Source organism: Camarhynchus parvulus, chromosome 11, assembly GCF_901933205.1.
Source record: "Camarhynchus parvulus chromosome 11, STF_HiC, whole genome shotgun sequence".
NCBI classification, from domain to species: Eukaryota; Metazoa; Chordata; class Aves; order Passeriformes; family Thraupidae; genus Camarhynchus; species Camarhynchus parvulus.
Window position 1 is genome coordinate 13,260,630 of NC_044581.1, and position 21,035 is coordinate 13,281,664.

General features: G+C 43.3%; 1 protein-coding gene across 3 annotated transcripts; it reads left to right on the forward strand.

Annotated features, from left to right (window-relative positions):
• The first annotated feature begins 1,023 nt into the window (after nt 1-1,023).
• On the forward strand, nt 1,024-20,646 carry SIAH1 (siah E3 ubiquitin protein ligase 1). Of its 3 annotated transcripts, none has more exons than XM_030955721.1 (2): nt 1,024-1,221; nt 18,296-20,646. In XM_030955721.1, exon 2 carries the CDS (start codon nt 18,298-18,300, stop codon nt 19,144-19,146), a length of 849 nt encoding a protein of 282 aa, XP_030811581.1. In that variant the 5' UTR covers nt 1,024-1,221; nt 18,296-18,297; the 3' UTR covers nt 19,147-20,646. The 3 variants fall into 3 exon arrangements, with proteins under 3 accessions (XP_030811581.1, XP_030811580.1, XP_030811579.1); XM_030955720.1 differs by lacking the exon at nt 1,024-1,221 and adding an exon at nt 1,409-1,593; XM_030955719.1 differs by lacking the exon at nt 1,024-1,221 and adding an exon at nt 15,087-15,254.
• Nucleotides 20,647-21,035: the final 389 nt, after the last annotated feature.

Below are 21,035 nucleotides of genomic sequence, written 5' to 3' on the forward strand. Positions count from 1 at the left end.
GGTTCTCATCTCTAAAAATACCAACTGCTACTATAATAGCTGCTTTTTCCCTTGCTCTCTATAGGATGGTACCTTTTTTAGAAGCTTCCACTGGTGAATAGACCTCCATATGTTTAAAAATACATCAAATGATTAGCCCTACTCTGTACTAAGATTGAAGGTGGGGAAAAAAAACTTTAATATTGACAATATGTTGCTTCAGGATTGTATCCTTTCTATCCAGGACAAAAATAATATTTTACTTAATCATATCTCTTTAAGTATTCAATAAGTCAGCCCAACTGTGAGTTGGCAGTCATTGCCATGTGTATCACCCCTCATGAATACTTAAACCAAAAGCCTTAATAACCACTGCACAGCTACAAGGTGTGCAGGGAGAAATTATGTGCAAAGAAGTTAAACTCTTGTAGTTGGCCATCCTTTGACAATAAACAATTGACATTATCTCTACTTGGGAGGATTCTTAAAGAGTGCATTTGGTACATATTGCACTGCATCACTACAGTGATGTATCTCTGAGAATCTGCCTTAAAATTAATCACAAAATTCTCAGAATAGGAGCAGACTTGGCAGATTCAACATGGGAATGTTATACAAAAAGAAGTGCTTTACTGGTCATCAAAAGGAATGAGGATGATAGTGAGAACCATCTGGATAATCAATTAAACTGGCCAAGAAAATGCTTCAGTCATTCAGAAAATGGAAATAAGACAGCAAATACATATTTTTAAATATTTTACTGAAAATAAAATAAACAGTGTCTCTCCTCTGGCAAACCTCTGAATAGCTTCAGTAAATGAGCATGGTCCTAATCCAACAAAGCATATGCAAGCACAATGGTAATTACATTTATTTCATCCAGTTTACGTGTTGAAAGTTACATTTGTATATAGGGCATTGCTGCATGGGGACCTAACCTGAATTATGCAAAGTCTTTGAACAGAGACTGGAGGAGGGGTTTGTTTTTAGCAGTCCATTAAAAGCACCAGAATGCCCCCGTGCCGGACGTTCCCGGCCTCTCTGCGAGAGGCCCCTTTGCGGGCTCTTTCATTTTCTACAACACAATCCCGAGCCCTTGTGACAGTCCCCGCGTGGTCCCGGCGGCGCGGAGCCCGCGGTGCCCGACCCTCGCTGCCCGGGCACGGCGGGGCCGCCACGACCGCAGGGCCGCGGCAGCGCCAGGGGGCTGAGGGGGGCCCGAGCGGCCCCGGGGCGGCGCAGGTGAGAGGCGGCGGTGCCGGGCCGGGGCAGGCGGCGGTGCCGGGGGCGCGGAGGGCAGCGCGGCCTTTGTTCCCGGCCGGGCGCGGGGCAGAGCGCGGCCCGCGCGTGCGCGGGAGTGGGGGGCGCCGGCGGGAGCGCGCCTGTGGAGCGCGCGCGCGCGGAGGCGGCGGCAGGATCGCTCGGGCGCAGCCGGCGCGTGCCCGCGGAGCAGGGAGCGAGCGAGCGAGCGAGGGAGGCGGGGAGCGCGCGGTGGGCTCGGGCCGCGCACGGAGCGTCTCGGCCGGAGCGGCGCAGCGCAGTCGGCCCGCACGGAGCCGCCATCGGGGGAGCCAAGGCCGCCTCAGCGGGTCCCGCCCTGCCCGGCGCCCACAGGTGAGCGGCGTGGGGAGAGCGAGGGGCAGCGGGAGCGCCCGGCCCCGCGCGGCCCTCAGCCCCCGCCCGGGCCCCGCCGCTGCCCGCGGGAGGCCCCGGCGCGGCCGCGGGGCTGCCTCGGGACAAGGCCCCTGCGCGGCCTAAGCGCGGCCCGGGCGGGCGGTGCTGTGTGGCGGCCGCGGCTCGGGGGAGCGGGGCGCGGCGGGGCCTGCGGGAGCGGCGGCCCCGAGCCCTTCCGCCGGGCCATTGTGTGCAGGCGGAGGCGGCGGCCGCGGGCCGGGCCTGCGCCGCCCGGGCCGGGGCTGCCCCTTTGTGGGCTCGGCCTCGGCCCCGCCGCGCTTTGTGCTCGGGGAGCGCCGCGGGCTCGGCGCGGCCCGGGGAGGCGGCCTGGCCCCTGCGAGCTCCCGGCGGGCCCGGCCGCCGCAGGAACGGGCTGCCTGCCGCGGCAAATGTGCCGCTGGGTGCCCCTCGCTGGCATTACCGACAGGGCTGCTCGCTCTTACCTAATCCGGTGAGAGCAACGATGGAGGGAGATTTTTGCCCATCCTACGGCTTCTCCTTAAAGATGAAAAGGCCGGGGACCTTCGTGCCTTCCCCTTCTCCACGGTTTTAGAAGGACGGGAGACAACAGGGTTTGTAGTGAAAGGCAAAGCATCTCAAGTATTTCTTCAGGAGAAGAACCAAGTTTCTTTTCCAGTGGTGAGCTGGTGGCACTTTTATTTTATGCTTACATTAAGATAATATTTCTCCAGTGTTCTCCTTGCGCCCTCCTTTTCAACCAGTCTGGGTGAATATTGCCTCGTCTCTATAATGAGCAGTCTACTCATAGTCTAAATAAATAGATAAAATGATTTAATTTGTTTCAGGTGGCACATGGGTGTCTGTTAGGAAGTTCACAGCTAATTGGACTAGGTCATGAAGGACATGGGATATTCCACGCTCGGGACATAGTTTCAGTTGTCTGTTTATCTCCCTTCTAAACTGAGACTAGGACGGTGCATTCCAGAGGGGGAGGGAAAATGGAAGGGACTCTTCTCAACCCTGATTTAATCAAGCTGGTCTGCAAGAAGATTTGAGTTATTGGAGTGCAGGTACACTAATACAGAGGTTTTTAGGGTAAAGCTTGGATCTCTGGATTCGTTGCACAAAATTACTTTGAGGAGTACAACTGAAGTAAAAATCAAATGCTAAAAATTAAGTTATTTTCAATGGAAACTAATGTTCTTAAATAGCCTTTGCCCTTTTCACAGCAGTGAAAAGTCATAGAGTAAAGCACAAGAATAAGACCTACCCATCAGTGATACAATTTTAGAAATCTGTTGTCACCTAAGAATTCTGAACCTGATGAAATGATGGGCGTTTTTGACCTGAGAGTGCATGTCCAGATGAAGTAGCTGAACTGTTACTGTGCCATTTCTATTGATAAGGTTTCAATGCCATAGTCCAATTAGACTGTAGTAGGGGAGTTAGCTCAGAAATTCAGCGGCTCCAGCTAAGTAGGTGTGAACTAAGGAAAGTGAATACTTTAAATAACAAGAGTACTTTTCATACTTTGAGTAGAGTTGCTGCTCTTTGCTTTGTGTGACTTGAGAAATAAATCCTGCTCAAATGTCAGACACCTGCCTCTGATGTGGAAAAGGGGAGCATGTGCCCATATTCATGTGAGAAGCAACTCTTTGGTCAGAAAATTCAGAGAAATCAAATAGGACAGTTTTATGAACTGTGATCTTCAGATGAAACATTCTAGAGGACTGTGCATGCAACTGCTGTTAGAAATAGGATGTTCTTAATTTTAAGTTAGAATCACTTTGCTTTATTTTTTGTCTGTAGTAGTGCTTTTAGTCTTGGAACTGTCAGCTTTGAAAGGTGGACCAAGTTCTGCCAAATGGATTATTAGTGTCTTTTTAGCTTTAATGATTGTCTTATTTTCAGGAGCTAAACTGAAGCAGAATAGTCAAGGTATATGATATTTGAAATTCTTGACACATAAAGAACTCAGTTCTGCAGCTGTAGTGCATGTAGCCAGTCTGCAGAAGGCCCGAGTGTGCTCTGTGTTTGCAGCTGCTGCCTGTGGTTCCCTGAATTCCTGCTCAGTGCTGTCGGTGCTACCTGCTGCAGAAAGCAGCCGCACTGGAGTGAGGATGTTGGCAGGCTCGAGTTCATCTCAGCCATCACGTGGTGCCTGAAGCTCGGGATCTCAGCTCCAGAGTTTACAGTCTTAAATGTCATGAACACTGTAGATGCAGATTTTTTTTTTTTTTTTGCTTTTCTGATGCTTTGGTTTTTGAATGGAAATCAGCATTTAAAAAGGGAAAACTAGTTGTAAGTAAAAAAACTAGTAAGACGTTTTTGGGGGTTTTTGTGGGTTTTTTTTTTTACTTTGACAAAATACACAACAGAGACAAATTGTTGCTTTAATAAAATGCTTTCATTAATAAGAATGCTTCATTAGTAAGAAAAATTTGTTGTGAGCAGGTTACTCTTTTTGAAAGTGTACATACTGTTCCTTTCCTAAATGTTCAATGGCATGGTAAAAATATAATTTTGATGTGTGTTTTCTGTGTACATTATCACATTGTGGGCTAGAAATTGGGAGATATGCCTAAGTACTGTGTTGTTACCATGAGCTGTTACTTCAGGTTTACCTGAGATTTTGCTGTTAGCACTTAAAAGCATGTAAGCAAAAATCTAAGTCAGTGACCTGGGGCTGTTTGATATGCCAGGGTACATTCAGCTGTTAACTTTACAGTGGAGTTAAGGAACACAAAAGCCAGCATTAATGCCCCATTTAATAGTCTTTAAGTTTTGTACCACTAGAGAGAGAGAGAGATTCTAATTCTGACCCAAACTGCATACCACGTTTCTGTGATGGCCAGGACAACTGTTATACATATATGCCTGTTTGAGTGACTATAAAATGATGATTCTTTGTGTTATCATAGGAATAATGAGAGATTTGGTTACTAATTCCACAATACTTGAATAAGATAAAGTGCTAGATAATCACAGCTAACCAAATGGTCCACTTCTGATTTTTACTTGTTTTTCTTTATAGAAGCTGAATATGGAAAGTGAGGTTGTCTGTGTTTTCAGGGAGGAAGTAAAATGTTACTTAAATTATAAAATCTGTATTTGTCCTCTTGCACCTGGAAAAATTAATTATAAAATTACCATGGATATATTCCAGGGCAATTGATATAAGAAGAGCAGTAAATTGCTCTAGAGACAGTTGATGACCTTTTCAATTCTTTGGTCTGCCTTATCCAGAAACACACTTTTATCTCTTCTCGTAGCAATTGATGACCTTGCTGGACGTGAAGAAAAACAAGGAGAGTGTAGTGATAACTTGTCTGCTTAAAAAATTACTCATCCACTCCTTAAAAGTGAAAGAGAAGTTCTTTGAAGTGTGGTTTGTGTGGCTGGGGTGGTTTAACCCCAGCTGGCAGCTCAGTACCACACAGCCTCTCTCTTCACTTCCCCACCTGTGGGATCGAGGAGAGAATGCAAGAGTAAAAGCAAAAAAAAACCTCTTGGATTGAGATAAAGACAGTGTAATGGGTATAGGAAGAGATGCACACACTAACAGAGCAAATCAAGGAATTCTTTCACCACTTCCCATGAGCAAGGCAGGTGTTCAGCCATCCCCAGCAGAGCAGGACTCCATCATGCTTGGTGGTTACCTGAGGAGACAAATGCCATCACTCCAGACATCCCCCCTTCCTCTTCTTCCCCCCAGCTTTATCTGCTGGGTGTGATGCCAGATGGTCTGGAACATCCCTCTGCTCAGCTGGGGTCACCTGTCCTGCCTGTGTCCCCTCCCAGGGTGTTGTGACCCACAGCCTCCCCACTGCTGGGCTGGTGTAAGAAGCAGGAAAGGCCTTGACTGTGTGCAGGCGCTGCTCAGCAATAGCAAAACCATCTGTATTTATCAGCACTGCTTCCAGCACAAACCCAAAACACAGCCCTGTCCCAGCCCCTGCAAAGAAAATGAACTCTACCCAAAGCAAAAGCAGCACAGTGGCATGAAGTCTTAAAATATTCTAAGGTTCTTTTCTAAAATTCTTGCACATAGTATTGAACAGAGCAAAAAGTAATTTAGTCTTTACAGAAAGACAACAGTCACTTTTCAAGATTTTTTTTAATGCTGTCAAGGAGGAGCATTAGAATGCCACGCTTGTAAGAGTTACTTTCAAGTACACGTTCAGATGAAGTATGTTGAAGGAAAATTATTCTTAAAATTTTGCTAATGTATGGATTGTGGGAAGGTTTTAACTGGAGTAGGAGTATTTTAAAGCAATTTGGTGTTAAACTGCAAGAAGGAAAGCTTGAAAATAAATTGCATAAAAATTTTTAGAATTGGTGTCTAGCTTAGAAATGTGCATGTGTTAAAAGGCTTATCTTTGTTGTTTGTTTGCTCTGTGTTACAGATCTTTCACGAGGGAAAGTTACATGTCTTATATATTTTACAAGGGGATGACAACTGCAATGCAAGGCATCTGTTTTGTAAATCTTGGTACAAGTTGCTTTATGCTGAATTGTGATGTAGGTATTAGTTTGAAGTGGGGTTTAAAAGTTTTTTTTTCCTATGATTTTTTCAAAAGTCATTGTTATTCCTAAAACCTGTGGTTAGTTGTTGTTAACACATGAGTGTTAGGAGGAGAAATCATAGCAGGTGTAGCACTGCACAGGCTGTGGCACATCCAGCGGGCAGTTCTGCTGGGCTGCATTACCTTGCAGTGTTGCTGCTCCCATGGGGATGTGAAATGGAGCAGTTTTAGTCCCAAGGTCAGTTGAAAAGTGAACCTGTGAGGAGCGGGGGACTGTTCCCCGTGCCCTTCCCAGGGCAGCTGGCACAGTGGGACTGCGAGTTTGCCTGCTGCAGGAGGTGCCACCCTCTGTCACCGCGCCTGCCCTCGGGTCCCTGTCAGGGCAGGCTCAGAGCTAAGAAAGGACGGCTGGGCCCTCCGTTGCCTCATGGTTTGGTGCTTCCTGGGCTGCCAGGGGAACTGCTCAGGTGCTTGTGCAAGACTGGTCTTGTTGAATACGTTACCTTAAAGAGAAAGAAAACCAGGGGGTAAAAAGCAGGCAGCACAACCACTCTGTTTAGTGGCAGCCTGTTTTTGTTTATTGCAGAAATGGTGGAATTACACTCCAGCATCCTCTGTGTGTGTGCCTGGTGTCATGGAACCTGTATCTGGTGGGACATTCTTCATGCTATAGATAAACCATTTTCTTGTAGTGCTGTGTGAAAGCTCTTAAGAAATATTGTAAGTGAGCAGTTTTCTTAGAAGTGCTATTAAAATATTTAAGAACCTTTAAAATATGGCATGTTCCTACTTTGAAAGGTAGTGTCTGTAACTCCTTTCTGTAAAAATGGACTCTTGATTTTTTTTTTTTTGAAACCTCATTACCTTCTGTCTTTTTTTTTTTTTAATTTAACCAACAGGGGTCTGCTACAGTTTTATATTTTAATCTTCTTAAATTATCTAATGTTGTTTTGGAAATCATGCTTTGATTTGCATTTTTGTGTTGATACCTGTATGACCCCAGTTTAAGGTGTAAAAGAGAAACTTCTCATGTTTAAAGCTGATCACTTTTGCCTATATTTGAGCCTTAAGTTTTGCTCCTTTTCACAAGGTGCATATGCAATTGTCTTCTTGTAAAGTCGTAAAAGTGCTCTCCTCGACTAACATTTTGGTTTCTGAGTGACTGTTTATTTTGAAATATATATGCACATGTATTTATATAAAAGTCTTTAGAGTCATAAAACTGCTTTCATTCACAGGAATTTTCCCCCTTTTTGTTCATGAAGGCATCAGCACAGTTGGGAGTTAATTTGTATAGGGTTCATCTCTCCATGGTTGATATCTGTGTGATTGCACAAGTGCCCTAAGGATGTAATTTGGAGACTGGTTGCACAGGTGTGACTAGGGAATCATTTGGCTGGCAGATGTTGATGGTGTACTATGAAATTTTAGTGTGGCTGTGTGCTGGGTCAAGTCCAATTATTTAGAAAGGAAATTTTACAGATTAAAAAATATGCATTCCATAGTAGAAGCTAAGATGGACATTCTTCCAAAACAGCGCCTGTAAAACAGTAATTTTAAGAGCACTTTTGTTCATATTAAAAACAGCTGCTGACCTAAACAGCTTTGTTTAAAAATAATGTGTTCTGCTTAAACAAAAGTTGTTGTTCCTTGTACAGTCATAATTCTTCCATGGATGTAAAGGTGCTCGTCTACTTATGGAGTTGAGTGTGGGGGAAAAGAGGATTTCATTGAAAGCTGTTCTATAATGTGCATATGGGGAAGTAGATGTAAGGTTGCCTATGAAACCTTAATTTTTTTATTTTCCACTTTTTTGAATGCTTGATCTTCCAGCCTATTCTGTTTTTAGACAGAATTTTCTGTTCTGCTTTAGACAGTGGTTCATGGCTAAGAGTTGATGTTAGAGATTCAGCGCTGCAACAGACTCACATTTTGATTTTGAATACATAACAGAAGAGAGGACAGTTTTTTGCAGAGAAAGACAGTGATAGGTCTTGAATTTAGGAAGTGCAGATAAAGAGAACATGAAGTAGCAGAAAAATATGTCTACTCCTGTCATTTCCAAACCATTTATAGTATCTTGTGTTTTAACTTCTGGTGCAGACTCAGGCCTGACTTCAGAGTGATTATGACAGAATTTTAATTTTGTATGCCATGAAGCAATTCCCAAGCAATACAAATAAGTGAGATAGTGTGTACATTTTGCTTGGCATTTGAGATGTACCTGATCAGAATTTAATAGCAATAAAAGAACATGTAATTCTCTTGCCCAAGAGCTTTTTTTTCTTCTGAATTTAAATAACTTGCTTGACAATCTGGGTGCTGGACCTTCACAAAAGACGCTGAGGGATTTTTTTTTGATAATTCAAGGATCCCTCTAAAGAAAGGTTACTTTACTTTTCATAAAATCAGGAGGGCCTTCAGATTAGGTACAGTAGGGGTGGTGAGAACGGTGTTGCCAATGTTTCCATAATTTGTGTCTTTGATGTACAAAATACTGGAATGAGCAGGGAGCAGTTATCCATATGTGAGCAGGAGTTTGAAAGTAAACAGTGATTGAAGTCTAATGATGGTGGACTACAAAAATTGAGATGTTGAGTAATTTAACAGTGTCTTTTAGTGTGTAATGATATTCAGTTATTACTGAAGTGAATTTGAATAGGGTCTAACAGGGTTAACTTGGTATCCTTATCAAGTAATTTCATTCCTTTTTGCATTAATGTGTCAGACTCACAGCTACTTGTGGTAGTTGAAAACGTGTAAAAGGCAGGGAAGTACTGGCCTGTGGTGACTCAGAAACTCGTGACAAAACAGGAACTAGCCCCAGGTCTCCCTTGCCACAGACTTGTGCTCTGCACCACTAATCCTGAGTTTGGTTGGCTTTTTTTTGAAGGTTTCAAGGAATGCTCAGTCTTTTCATGCAACATGGTGGGCTGTGACATCAGCAGCTCCACCCAGCTCTGCTCTGTGCTCAGGTTGGACATTTCCTGGGATTGCTCTTATTTGGGAGTTAAAGCTGCATTTCAAACCTGAGGGTTTGATGAGAAGCTGTAGAGCTGTTGCTCTCTGCAGCAGTGTAACCAGGCTTGGCTGCCGAGTTCTCAGTAGCTGAGTTTGAGAATTTGATTAACATTTTAATAATGATTTAAAAAATATTAATTATTGTGGCAATTGAATTTTCATGCAACAATATTACATTTCAGAATTGATGAGTGGGGAAAAGCTAAGTCACTGCAATAAAACAGAATTGGTTCTAATGGAGGCACATGGGCTTCAAAGAATAGGTTCCAGAAACACAAGGCATGCAGAAAATGGGAGTTTAAAGAAATGAAGTACTGAAAAGTGTGGAACCATCAGAAATGCAAAAGTCCCACTGTAGTTTTGTACTTCTTTTACTTTTACACAGTCTTAAGTTCAGTGCTTTCTGTTTCCTACCTGTGGTATATCAACAAAGTACAAAAACCTGTGGCCCACCTTACATTGCCACAGCTTTCCTTTTGAATTAGTATGCATAGTAGGAAAATTTCAGTTCCAAAATTCGTAAATGTTGGTTTTAAAAATACAGACATGATCCTTTACTTATAAATGTTGTGTATTTTATTCTCCTTGTGGTGTATGTCTTGTGGCATTATCTTTATCAGATATTCTTCTAAAAGTTCTTGCTTTTGAAGATTATTTTAAAAAACCAGATTTGTAAAAACTGTCACTCAGATAAACTAGATATTCTGTAGTTTAATACCAGAGGTTCTGAAAAATTCATGATTTCTGAGGTGTTAAAAGTTAGGCTTCCAGTGCCACTAGAGTGTGTTCTGTGGTGCTGGATGTATTTGTGTAGGATCCATACCTGACATGGCTTGTGGCACCAAGGTGTGTACTCTGCAGTAAGTATCTTGATTCTTCGAGCCCTCCCCTACATATTTGCCCTCCTGAGTTTAGATTGCCATACTTTACACAGACTCCACTGTCATCGGGGCTGCATACAGGAATACAGAACAAGTGAAGGATCCCAAGAAGAAGTGGTTATTTAAAGTGGAAGTATGTACAAACCTAAGCAATGAACAAGGTGCAGGCATCTTTATAAAAGCAGTCAATGTATGTCATCATATCCTGACCTCCTACAGAGGGGCTTTCTGTGTCATGGGTCAGTCTCCTTCCTGTAGGGCAGCCTTTATTTGATTAGGTCTAGTTATTTTGATGGTCTGCTCCCTAGTGCTGTTAAGTTATGCAGGAAAAATATTGAGCATAAAATAGGTCTTGAATTTGAATTGGAATAGTTATCACAGAAAGACTTGGTAAGTGAAGACACATCAAAGTCCAGGTACTTCTTTTAGTTGAGCCTTACTGAATTCAGGTAAGAGCTTCCATGCCACACCCTCCTCCTGTGTCTGCCACAGACACAGGAATGGTGATGCAATATTGCATGGCAGTTACAGCATGCACTGAAGACTATAGGGTTTGCAAAATCAGACTGAGGAAAGAAACACAGCCCCCAAATTGTCACACATGGTAGGATTTGCTGTTACTGTTTATAGAGGGGGTTGGGGTTTGTTTTTTTTTTCTTTCCTTTTTAAAAAAATTCTAATAGAGTGTAATTGTATACAGAGCCCATCTATGATGCCTTGTAGAACAATTGAGTGCTTCCTGTTTAGAGACTTCTGAATGGCAGTATGTGTTAGAGCATGAAAAATACCTTGCTTTCCTCTTTTCTGTTGCTCTTACTAGTCCACTCTGTAGCTGATCCTTCTATGTGCCTGCCTTACTTCCTATTGCAGCATTGTATGTCCAGAACTTTTAAAAAGGTAGCTGTCTCCCTGTGTTTATAGATATTACTGGGCTGAATTGTTGAAGGATGATTCTGATTCAGCTCAATTCAGTGTGTTCTGTGCACAGTGAACAGAAACTAGATACTACTAAAAATAAAATAAAAATCTTTTCCCTGTCACTTAGTTTGCATAGAGTTATCTTTTTTTTTCATATGAAGTTTTCTTTAGTTTCTTAGATTCTCTGGTTTTTGCCATCCTTATTTTGAGACAGCAGGCTGCAGACAGGCAGGCTCCTGGTTGGGTTTCTCAGAAGGCTCCTGGGGCACAAGTGCCAGATTGGGTCCATCCCATGGTTTATGGTGCTGTAGGGTCCCTGTGGGGGCAGCTCTGGGTGTCCTGTGGCAAGGAGAGCTCTGGCCACTGGCTGCCTGCTGATCCTGGCACTGGAGATACAGAGCTGGGGAAGGAGGGAAGAGAAGGCTCTTGTCAGACAGCACCACCAGGTGCAGTGCAAGACACAGCCTGGAGCAGTGTTTCTCTATCACCAGCTTCATACCTCTCTGCTAGGTGGGATTTGGCAGTGTCACAGCAAGACAAGCTATTTGCTTGTTTTTAAGAAGGAAAAATATGGTTAAGTCCAATGTGGAAATGGTCCATGATCTTTTTAATGCAAGTGTTTGGTTTTGGTTTGTATTTAAAGAGTGGCTTTCCCCTGTGTTTTTGTTTAGCTGTATATAGTTTCAGAATGAAATCTGGGGGTTTATCAGGTTTTTTCGCAGAGTTGTTCCTCAGCTTTCCTTCCTTCACAAGGCTGGAGTACCATAGCAGCGTGGGCTCCAGTGTTCTGTGCAAAGGTGGATGCTGAAGCTCTGTTTGAATGGAGAAAGTTATTCACTTGTTGGAATTGTTGAAGTTCTTTGTTGCATTTAAAATTGAACACTTCAGTCATAGTAGTTGGTTACTAATGTGATTTTGATGTGGTCATTATATGTCTTCTACAGGATACTGTTCCTTCCTAATTTTACCTTATAAAGTTGTTGGAAAGAAAATGTTTAACAGCTAGGGAAAAACCTCTCCTGGGCTGATGCTGAATATTCCAGCACATCTCCACAGGAGAAATAATGAGCAACAGCGATGAGGCAGAAGTCAAACAACAGCACTACCAAAGTCAGGTGTTTGCACTGAGTTAGAAATAGGTCACTCTGATTTGGCGGGTGTAACAATGCTGTTGGCGTTTCCATGGCTGTGTTTGTGTTGTGTTTGTGTCTGCATCTGCCACGTGGGGTGTGCTGAGCTCGAGAGGGTCAGGACAGGCACTGCCATGGCTTCATTGGGGATTGTGAGGGAACACGTGTGGGACACATCAGAAACATGGGGTGTCAAGGACTGGGAACTCACTGCCAGTGCTGGCCACAAAGACAATTCCATGGTTATATAAATCTGTTGGGATTTCCCTTCCTGGTGGTTGGAAAATTGGGTTGGTAAGGAATGTCTTGAGGTGCAAGAAAAAAGCTGCCTGCAGTTTCAGGCAGACTGGGTCACTGCAAGGTAGAGGGAAATGGTCTAATTGTGTATGAAAAAGAGATGAACTGGACAGATGATATTTTGGCAAAGGAAATAATCAAGTCTTGACTCAATTTTGTTTATTTTGGTCTCATTTTATAGTAGTCTATTACATTGGATTGATCTGGCTTTTGCTTGTTATGCAGGAAAAGAGAAGCCCTGAGGTGTCTGAAATAACAAATAGCATAGTTAAGGGTACCAAAGAAAAGAGTGTCTGCAAGGGTTGAAAAAAATCCTAATTCATTAGTCAAAACCAGAATGTATAGAGACTAAATTGTATTATATAGTTGATTAATAATTTATGTCATGAACTGTCTTCTAAAATTCTGAAGTAGGCCAGCAAGTCCAGAGGCTGTGTCTGAGCAGGGGTGCACATGTCTGTCCAGGCCTGCGTTTGATCCTAACCATGCCAGGCCCTTGGGATCCAACATCTCCCGAGAGCTGGGAAAGAGAAACTGATACACTGCAAAAGGCAAAGCCTTGGGCCCTAAAATGTCGTTGAAATTAAATAAAATTAAAAATACTAGTTTCTTCAAAAATATTGGCAAGCTTTTCTCCGATATGTTTTATGTTTAATGAGTATTTTCAACTTTTCATTTAGCTTTTGGGTTTTGATATTCTTTGGCTTGTGTCACACCTTGAAAAAAGTAACTTGTCAGTGTTTTTCAGAACTTCATCCTATTCTCATTTCCAGTGCTCTCTAGCAGTATTGTGTGTAAAAAAGTCTTATTCTCAAATATGAATGTACTGTTGAAAAAGATGAAAGATTTTCTATTACTTTGTTGGTGGCTGTAATGCATTAAGAGTGCATTTTGAATGGGAGTTCCTGAACTGAGTTAGTTTTGAAATGTTATAGAAAAAAATTATGTTATTGCATCACATACAGACAATTTTTAAAATTTTCCTCTGTCCTTTTATTGCTCATATGAGACTTTTTCCCTTCCAGCCATTAAGATGACTATACATAACTTTTGTGGGGTTTTTTTGCCCAGTTTAATATTCAGTTACTCTTTCAAAAGCTAGCTAAAATGCTAAATTCAAGTCTAATCTATTTGATATGGGTGAGGATATGAGAGAAGATGTGCTATTTGATATGAGAGAAGTGGATGATGCTAAGTTGAATTTGTCAAAGGTGCCCTGCATTCCAGTGAAGCACAGATGTGATTTTTAGAATGTGTCTGGAGCTAACACCTTGGTAAGGTGAGAAGGGGGAAGAGTACCAGTCTAGTCCTGTTTATCCTTGATAACTCCCTGGCATATGAGGCACATGATCCTTTTTAACTTCTTCAGACTACTTTCTGTGCACCTGTGCCTCAGCAGAGCTTTTTAACCAGTGGTTTGGTTGTGCCTTCCATTCCCCAGGAGTTTGGTTCTGTGTCCGGGTCCCAAAGGCTTTGTCCCGAGGCGCAGCGCAGCCAGCCAAGCACGGGGCAGCAGCAGCTGCAGCCTGGCCAGGGGCCGGTGGCTGTGCTCTGGGGACACTGCCACACGGGGGGTGGCCTCCTCGCCACATGCTCTTAGTTCCTCAAAAGCTGTTTCTATGCAGTTTTTCTTCAGCTTTTCTGTTCTGCTTGTAAACTTTCTTGACTCTTACCCCTGGTGGGATGCTGTGTGTTGCGCATTTGCGGGTGAGACTGAAGGAAGCCTTGTATCGAGTGGGCAGGTTTTCTTTGTAGCAATTGGGCATTATTTGCAGGTATTACAGTGCTGATGGAAGTCTTCTTGGAAAGGACTTGGATTTCAAATAGTAGGAAAGTATTTTTAAAGATAATTATCTTTACTCAGATTTTGTAGCCTTACTTTTTATGTGACCACAACAGTTTATCTCCGTGTGTTTGTTCTGTTGCCTCCACTGGAACTTGTTACTTCCATGACCTTACCATCATTACATCAGCGTTCCATAATGTCTAAGCTTTTCTGAATGAAGTGTGTGCATCAGGCAAGTGTTGACTTGGCTTCCAACTGCTTTATCCTTTTATCTGTTCTAATTTTTTTAATAGTCCAAGTAGATAATCAAATATGCCACATCGTTTTAGTTCTGTTGGTCATCTCTTTTCCTTGAGGTTATGCTTTTGCTTAATTGAATAATATTTATACAAATAGAGAAAATTCCTGTTAAATAGGACTTCACAGACCCATAGTGGAAAATGCTCATCTGAGGAATATCCTTGAAATAGGAGGAAGTGATTTTCATGTCTTAGAAGAGTTTTGAACGGAGGCTATAGCTTTTTCAAGCAGTTATTTCGGGGGAGGCGGAGGGCTTTCTCCGTGCGCACGTGTGAGGCTGGGCCGGGCCGCGGGCACGCGGGGGAGCGGCTGGGCCGGCCGGGCGGGGCCGGATCTCGGTCCCATGGCGGGGCGGGGCCGGCTCCCGGTTCCGCGGGAAGGGCGGGGCCGGTTCCCGGTTCAGCGGGCGGGGCCGAGCCGCGTCCTCCCCCGGAGGCGGTGGCGGGAAGGGCGGGGCGGGGCGGGGCCGTCCCGCGCCGGCAGTGCTGGGGAAGCTCGGGGAACCATTTTGGGGCGCGGGGCCGGAGCGCGGCCGCACATGGGGGCGGTGGGCCCCGCCCGGGCGGGGGACATCCGGGCGCCGCGCGGGGCCCCCCGGGTGTCGCGGGGGCTCTCGGCGCGGTCACCGCCCGGCCCGCGGCCCGAGCCCGCCTGTGCTGCGCGGACGCGCCATGAGCTCCTCCGCGCCCCATGACGGGCAGATCCGCCTCCAGCGGGCCGTACTCCTGGAAGGGCGTCTGGTCTGCGTGCTTGCCGGGGAGTAAAACCTGCAAGGGAAAAGGTAGCGCCGTTTCAATTACCTTATGCTCAGTATTCAAAGCTGGGCTCGGAGGAGCTGTTGAGTTGTGTCCCGCGGGAGGTCTCGGTAGCCTGTTCATGTCACCTTTCCCAGAACGGTGTCGAGAATGCTTTTAGCAACAGGTCGGTGCGTTCTGGATGTTACCAGGAGCAGCTTTTCTTGATTTAGAGCTGGGAAATCTTCAGATGCGTTTTCCCCTTTTCATTCTTACTGTTGGGTAAATCTTTTTGAATACGTACAGTCCTTTTGATAATTGGAGTTAAAGGACCTAATACTCTTGAAGATGACACCTTAGTGTTTCTTAGTTTGTCCCTGTTGCTTAGAAACTTGTTCCTAACGTGTGCAAATAAAGATAATGAAATAGCAAATATTGCATATAAGTGTTTTTACCTGTAGTAAGAGGTTTGTAACCAAAATTATATTTAAACTTCATCTCCAGTTCTGTAGTGTTTTTCCTGGGTTTATAATTGTATGGTTTTCATAGTTTGGTGGGTTAAATGTATTCCACTTTTAAAACTTTTGCTTGTGATTAACTTGTAACCTTTGAGATAGCCATAAAAGATGTATTATTCATCTTTGTGTTAACAAGAGTGATGAAAATGTAGGCTTTGGGCAGGTTTAGGCTTGGTAAATTACAGTTTATAGCCTTATGCAGTGTCTTTCCTGCATGCTAATCCCAGTGGTCTGGTTCAGAGATTCCTCCTTCCCAGCGCCGCTCCTGTGAGTGTTGTGGAGGGTGTGTGTGAAGGCTGCTCACACAGGGGCACTGGTAACACAGTTCTGTTCTCCAGTGCTTCTGTACCTTAGAAGGCTCAAGTGGGAAGTGCATCTGTGCACAAGGTCTTTCACAAAGTTTGTAGGTTGCTTCATTTAACTGTTGCCTGGGCTCAGCAAGGTGTAATTAAAGACAGCAGAGCTTGCCCAGCTTGTCAGGCTGCCCAGGGAACTGGTCTGACGCAGTGGTTTTCACCAGCGTTATCTGCAGGTTATGGAGGATCCCTGGATCAGGATGTACAGGGTCAGGCAAGAGGAAGCACACACGGACTTTTCTGAAATGTGTGTGTTTGCAGTATTTGAAGGGAAACTTCTCCCAGAATTTTACATATGAATATGCTTGTTATTTCTAAGCTCTTCCCAAGCGAACAGTGTGATCAGCGTTGGTTGTGCCGTGTCCGATGGTTTGTTGTGGAGTGCAGAACCGCAGAACCCCACCTGCAGCTGCTGGGACACAGAGCAGGGCAGCTGGCAGAGGCCTTGCTGCTCCAGTCCTCTGGCTGCTGCAGCATCACTGCCCCAGGACACATGCTTGATTTGTCACAGACATCCTAAACTTCTCATCTAAGCTGGAATGCCTCATAGTGGGAAGATACAGCCAAAAGACACAAACATTCTTGTCATATCTCTACAGGATCAGCTATGGCCCAGCACTGAAAACTGCTGCATGGGTGTTTTTCCCAAATATTTCTAGACCACCAAGACTGAGATGGAGGAAGAGTTTGGTGGGTTAGGAAGATGCTGTCAGTGGGACTTGTGAGACTCATAAAATCAGTGTCTGAGAATTGTATCTTAGACACTTATACTTTTCTAGCTCTGGGGAGAGGTACTTCTGGAGAGGAATTTGGACTTGTCTGTCTCTTGTTACTTTTTAAATGTCAAGAACTATGTAATTTTGCAAGGAGGAATCTCTTAGTTCCTCTGCCTTGTGCCCTGAACAGTGCATGTCTTGCAAAAGCATGCACAGTATGCTGCTCTGAGCTGTCTGGTCCAAGTATGAGTAAGTTTGTGGGTGAAATGATGCTAAATATGGGAAGCTTGCCTATTGCCTAATATTCCCGTGTCAAATAGCAAGGAGATTAAAGATGAGGTTTATTTTGAGAGCTTTATACGTACGTGACAGATCCAGAGCTGGTTGTACTCGCTGAGAGGCACTTAGGGTGGCTGAGAATTGTACTGTGTAACAGAAGCCAATTTTGGATAGCATTTTATTTAACTGCCCTTTACCTACAAAAGTATGGTTTATTTTTTCAAAACTGTGTTTATTTTTTCAGATAGTGCTAGTAATTTCTTTTCCACAAGAAGGAGGAGAGTTAGGAGTGCAGGAAAACATAACGTGTTAAGAAATATGGTTGGTACTTGTTCCCCATCTGTGGAATGCTCGAGCAAGCTGTTTGGTCAGACAGCTGTCACCTTTGTCTGGGGACATTGGAGAGGGCAGAAGTTCAGTGGGAGCTCCACTGAACATAGAACTTCATCAAGAGGGACTGAAAATGTCTGAGTATTTACGTGGTACAATGAATTCTTAAATTTAACAAGTGAAGTTTGAATTCTTAGTCTTATTCAGGAAATTAGATAAAGTAATTGCTTTGGGGTTTTTTTTCTGGTATCCTCATAAATGGTTTAGTTAAGGAAGCTGGAGCAGTGGCTGTGCTTTACAAGCTGTGGGCCTCAGTAGCAGAGTAATGAAAATGAACAGTCACTGTCTTATCCTGAGAAAAAAGCAGGGTAGTAATTATCTGAGCTGTGTTTTTCAACTTTTTAAAAATAAATTATGCTGTAAGCATGGTTACTGAGAAGGTCACATGCAGAAGATAGTTTTTTTCATTAAAAGTGCCTCATTTCTCATACACAGCAGCTTAGAATTGTTCCATACACACAAGTGATCTGGGTGAAGCATTTCATAAATGCAGTATTAAAAAAACAAACCAGCAATAACAAACGTCTTATTTTTAGCATATTTTTACTCCCGTCCCTTGCAGCTTCCAGTAGTAAATGCCACTTTAGAACAATGAGCAGAACTTCTTCACTTGTTCAGTTTCCATGTCAGGCAGGTATCTGTGCCCTGTGTGCACAACTGATCTACATGTACCAATATGCCGTTTGTAGTAGCTGGGAGGGGTGGTTGGTGATTTTGCTTTCATTTGTATCTCTTATTGTCTCTTGAAACTTTGTGGGTTTAGAAATGCTGTCTGCATGGCAGTGAAGTGTGGTGAGATCTGAACTGTGTGTTCTGTGTTCTGTTGCAGAAATGAGCCGTCAGACCGCTACAGCACTACCCACAGGTACCTCCAAGTGCACGCCATCGCAGAGGGTGCCCGCGCTGACGGGCACCACAGCCTCCAACAATGACTTGGCCAGTCTCTTTGAGTGTCCCGTGTGCTTTGACTATGTGCTGCCACCCATCCTGCAGTGTCAGAGTGGCCACCTGGTCTGTAGCAACTGTCGCCCCAAGCTCACGTGCTGCCCCACTTGCCGAGGCCCGCTGGGCTCCATCCGTAACCTGGCCATGGAGAAAGTTGCCAATTCCGTACTATTCCCGTGTAAATACGCCTCTTCCGGCTGCGAGATAACTTTGCCACACACAGAAAAAGCAGACCACGAGGAGCTGTGTGAGTTTAGGCCTTACTCCTGTCCCTGTCCTGGTGCTTCGTGTAAATGGCAAGGCTCTCTGGATGCTGTAATGCCGCACCTGATGCATCAGCATAAGTCAATTACGACGCTGCAGGGAGAAGATATAGTGTTCCTGGCCACGGACATTAATCTTCCTGGTGCTGTTGACTGGGTTATGATGCAGTCTTGTTTTGGCTTTCATTTCATGCTAGTGTTGGAGAAACAGGAAAAGTATGATGGTCACCAGCAGTTCTTTGCAATTGTACAGCTGATAGGAACGCGCAAGCAAGCAGAAAACTTTGCTTATCGACTCGAGCTAAACGGGCATAGGCGGCGATTGACTTGGGAAGCAACTCCTCGATCCATTCATGAGGGAATTGCAACAGCCATTATGAATAGTGACTGTCTAGTCTTTGACACCAGCATTGCACAGCTCTTTGCAGAAAATGGCAATTTAGGCATCAACGTAACTATATCCATGTGTTGAAATGGCAATCAAACCTCTTCAGGCCAGTGTTTAAAACCGTTGCATTTAATTTAGCAGAAATAGGGTAACCATCTTTGACTGTCAGACAAATTATTCGGTAGATGGAGGGTAGACATAAATGAAGGTAAATAAAAGGAAAGGCTGTTAAATTACAGGAAGCAGTTGCATGTAGTAACTAATATATTTAAAATAAGTCAACAGTAAACCACTGAAAATATATATACACCCAAAATGGGCATCTTTTGTATTAAGAATTGATTCTACAGGAAATGTTGTAAAATAATTCTAAAACTTGTTTGTAGATTGATTGTACTGTTGAAAAGGATACTGTTTCGTGTTTTTGTTTGTGTTTTTTTCCTCTCCCTTTGACTGACAAGCCATGTTGAGCGGTCTGGTCTCTGGCCGCTGCTTCTCCTCCTCCTCCCCACCCCCCCTTTGTAAGTCACTACATAGTATTGCTGCTGTTTGTGTATATTTTTTGTGTATTTGCTAATTTTTATTAACTTCTAGTTTTTCATTAAATAAATATGACTTTCTTTTCTGTAATTCAGGTTTTTCTCTTTTTTGTATCTTTTTAAGATTAATTACAGGTGTCATCTTTTGATATGCATAATTGCTATGGTAAAACTTATATTTCTGTATGTTTGGTAAATTTTGTCTCTTTCCAGTAGTCAGTTCATTGGTGATACTGTTCTTAATTGAGCTATTTGTGAATGTACTGAACTCGAAAGGAGTGCTTATGTTCAAAGATGTGTCAGGAAAGACAGCTCCTTTAAAAACAGGTTTAGATGTTGTTGTACTTTGAGTTATCTTCTAACAAAAATGAAACAATTATTAAGAACTTTCCGAATTAAAAAAAAATAGCAATTCACATTTCAAATTTAGAGATGCTTAGAAAATTGATTGCATCCTTGTATTTGTCAGTTTGCAGTACAAAGGAAGAGTATTGTATTACACAATATTGTAATTATAAAAGCAGACCATTTGTCTAAAAAGAAAAAGGCAGTAAGAGTGAGATGTTTTCAGTCTTTTTATATTTGTCATTAAAAGATTATCTGGCAAATGAAAAAAAAACAACACAGCCAACTTCTGCTTTTTGCTTTAGCTCAAAGTTTGACACATTGATGCTCTTGCTCAGTTTCTTGTCTTCATGTTTTTTGGTTGTTACTAAAGCAACTGTCTGGAACTGACTTCTGTATCTCATTTTGGTGACATGATCCACATGACAGTGCAGATAAATCTCTTCCAGGTGTGACTGACCAGCCCTAAAGGCTTTGGAAGGATACTGGGCTTTAGGCAGACTGCCTGTATGTGCAAACCTGAACCACGAATGTAAATGGGATTTGTGTTACAAAACAGGCCCAGACAAGGGCAGGGAAAGCTGTTCCACCTCAGCAGGAAGGAAACCTTTGTCAAAGCAAGTGGTGGTGGCTGTGTCGGGGAGCTGGTCTGGCTGTTGACTACTTTTGTAACACATTAAAATACCATTTATTTACTGTGCACTGTCTTAACTTTCTTGTCAGAAGTTGATCTGTTAGGACAACTCTTGTTCTTACTGTTTTTGATGCATGATGAGGTAAGTAGTTCTACAGGTAAGGAACATAAAATCCATTGGGTTGGATTAATAAAATACTACAGAAATAGTTGGCTTCATGTAGTAAAGTTTCACTCTGAAAATTTGATACTTAAGACTGTTTGAACTGTGCACAGATGTAATTTAAAAGATGTACTGGTACCTTGTGACAGTAGATAAATGCTTCCAAAACTCCTGCAATCTAGCATTTTTTTCTTTTTGAATATACAGCCAACTGTTTGCAGTTTCCTAAATTCAGTAATTATTCTCACCTAGTTAAGCTTGTTCTGTATTTACCTCCAGTTTGTCTTTAACA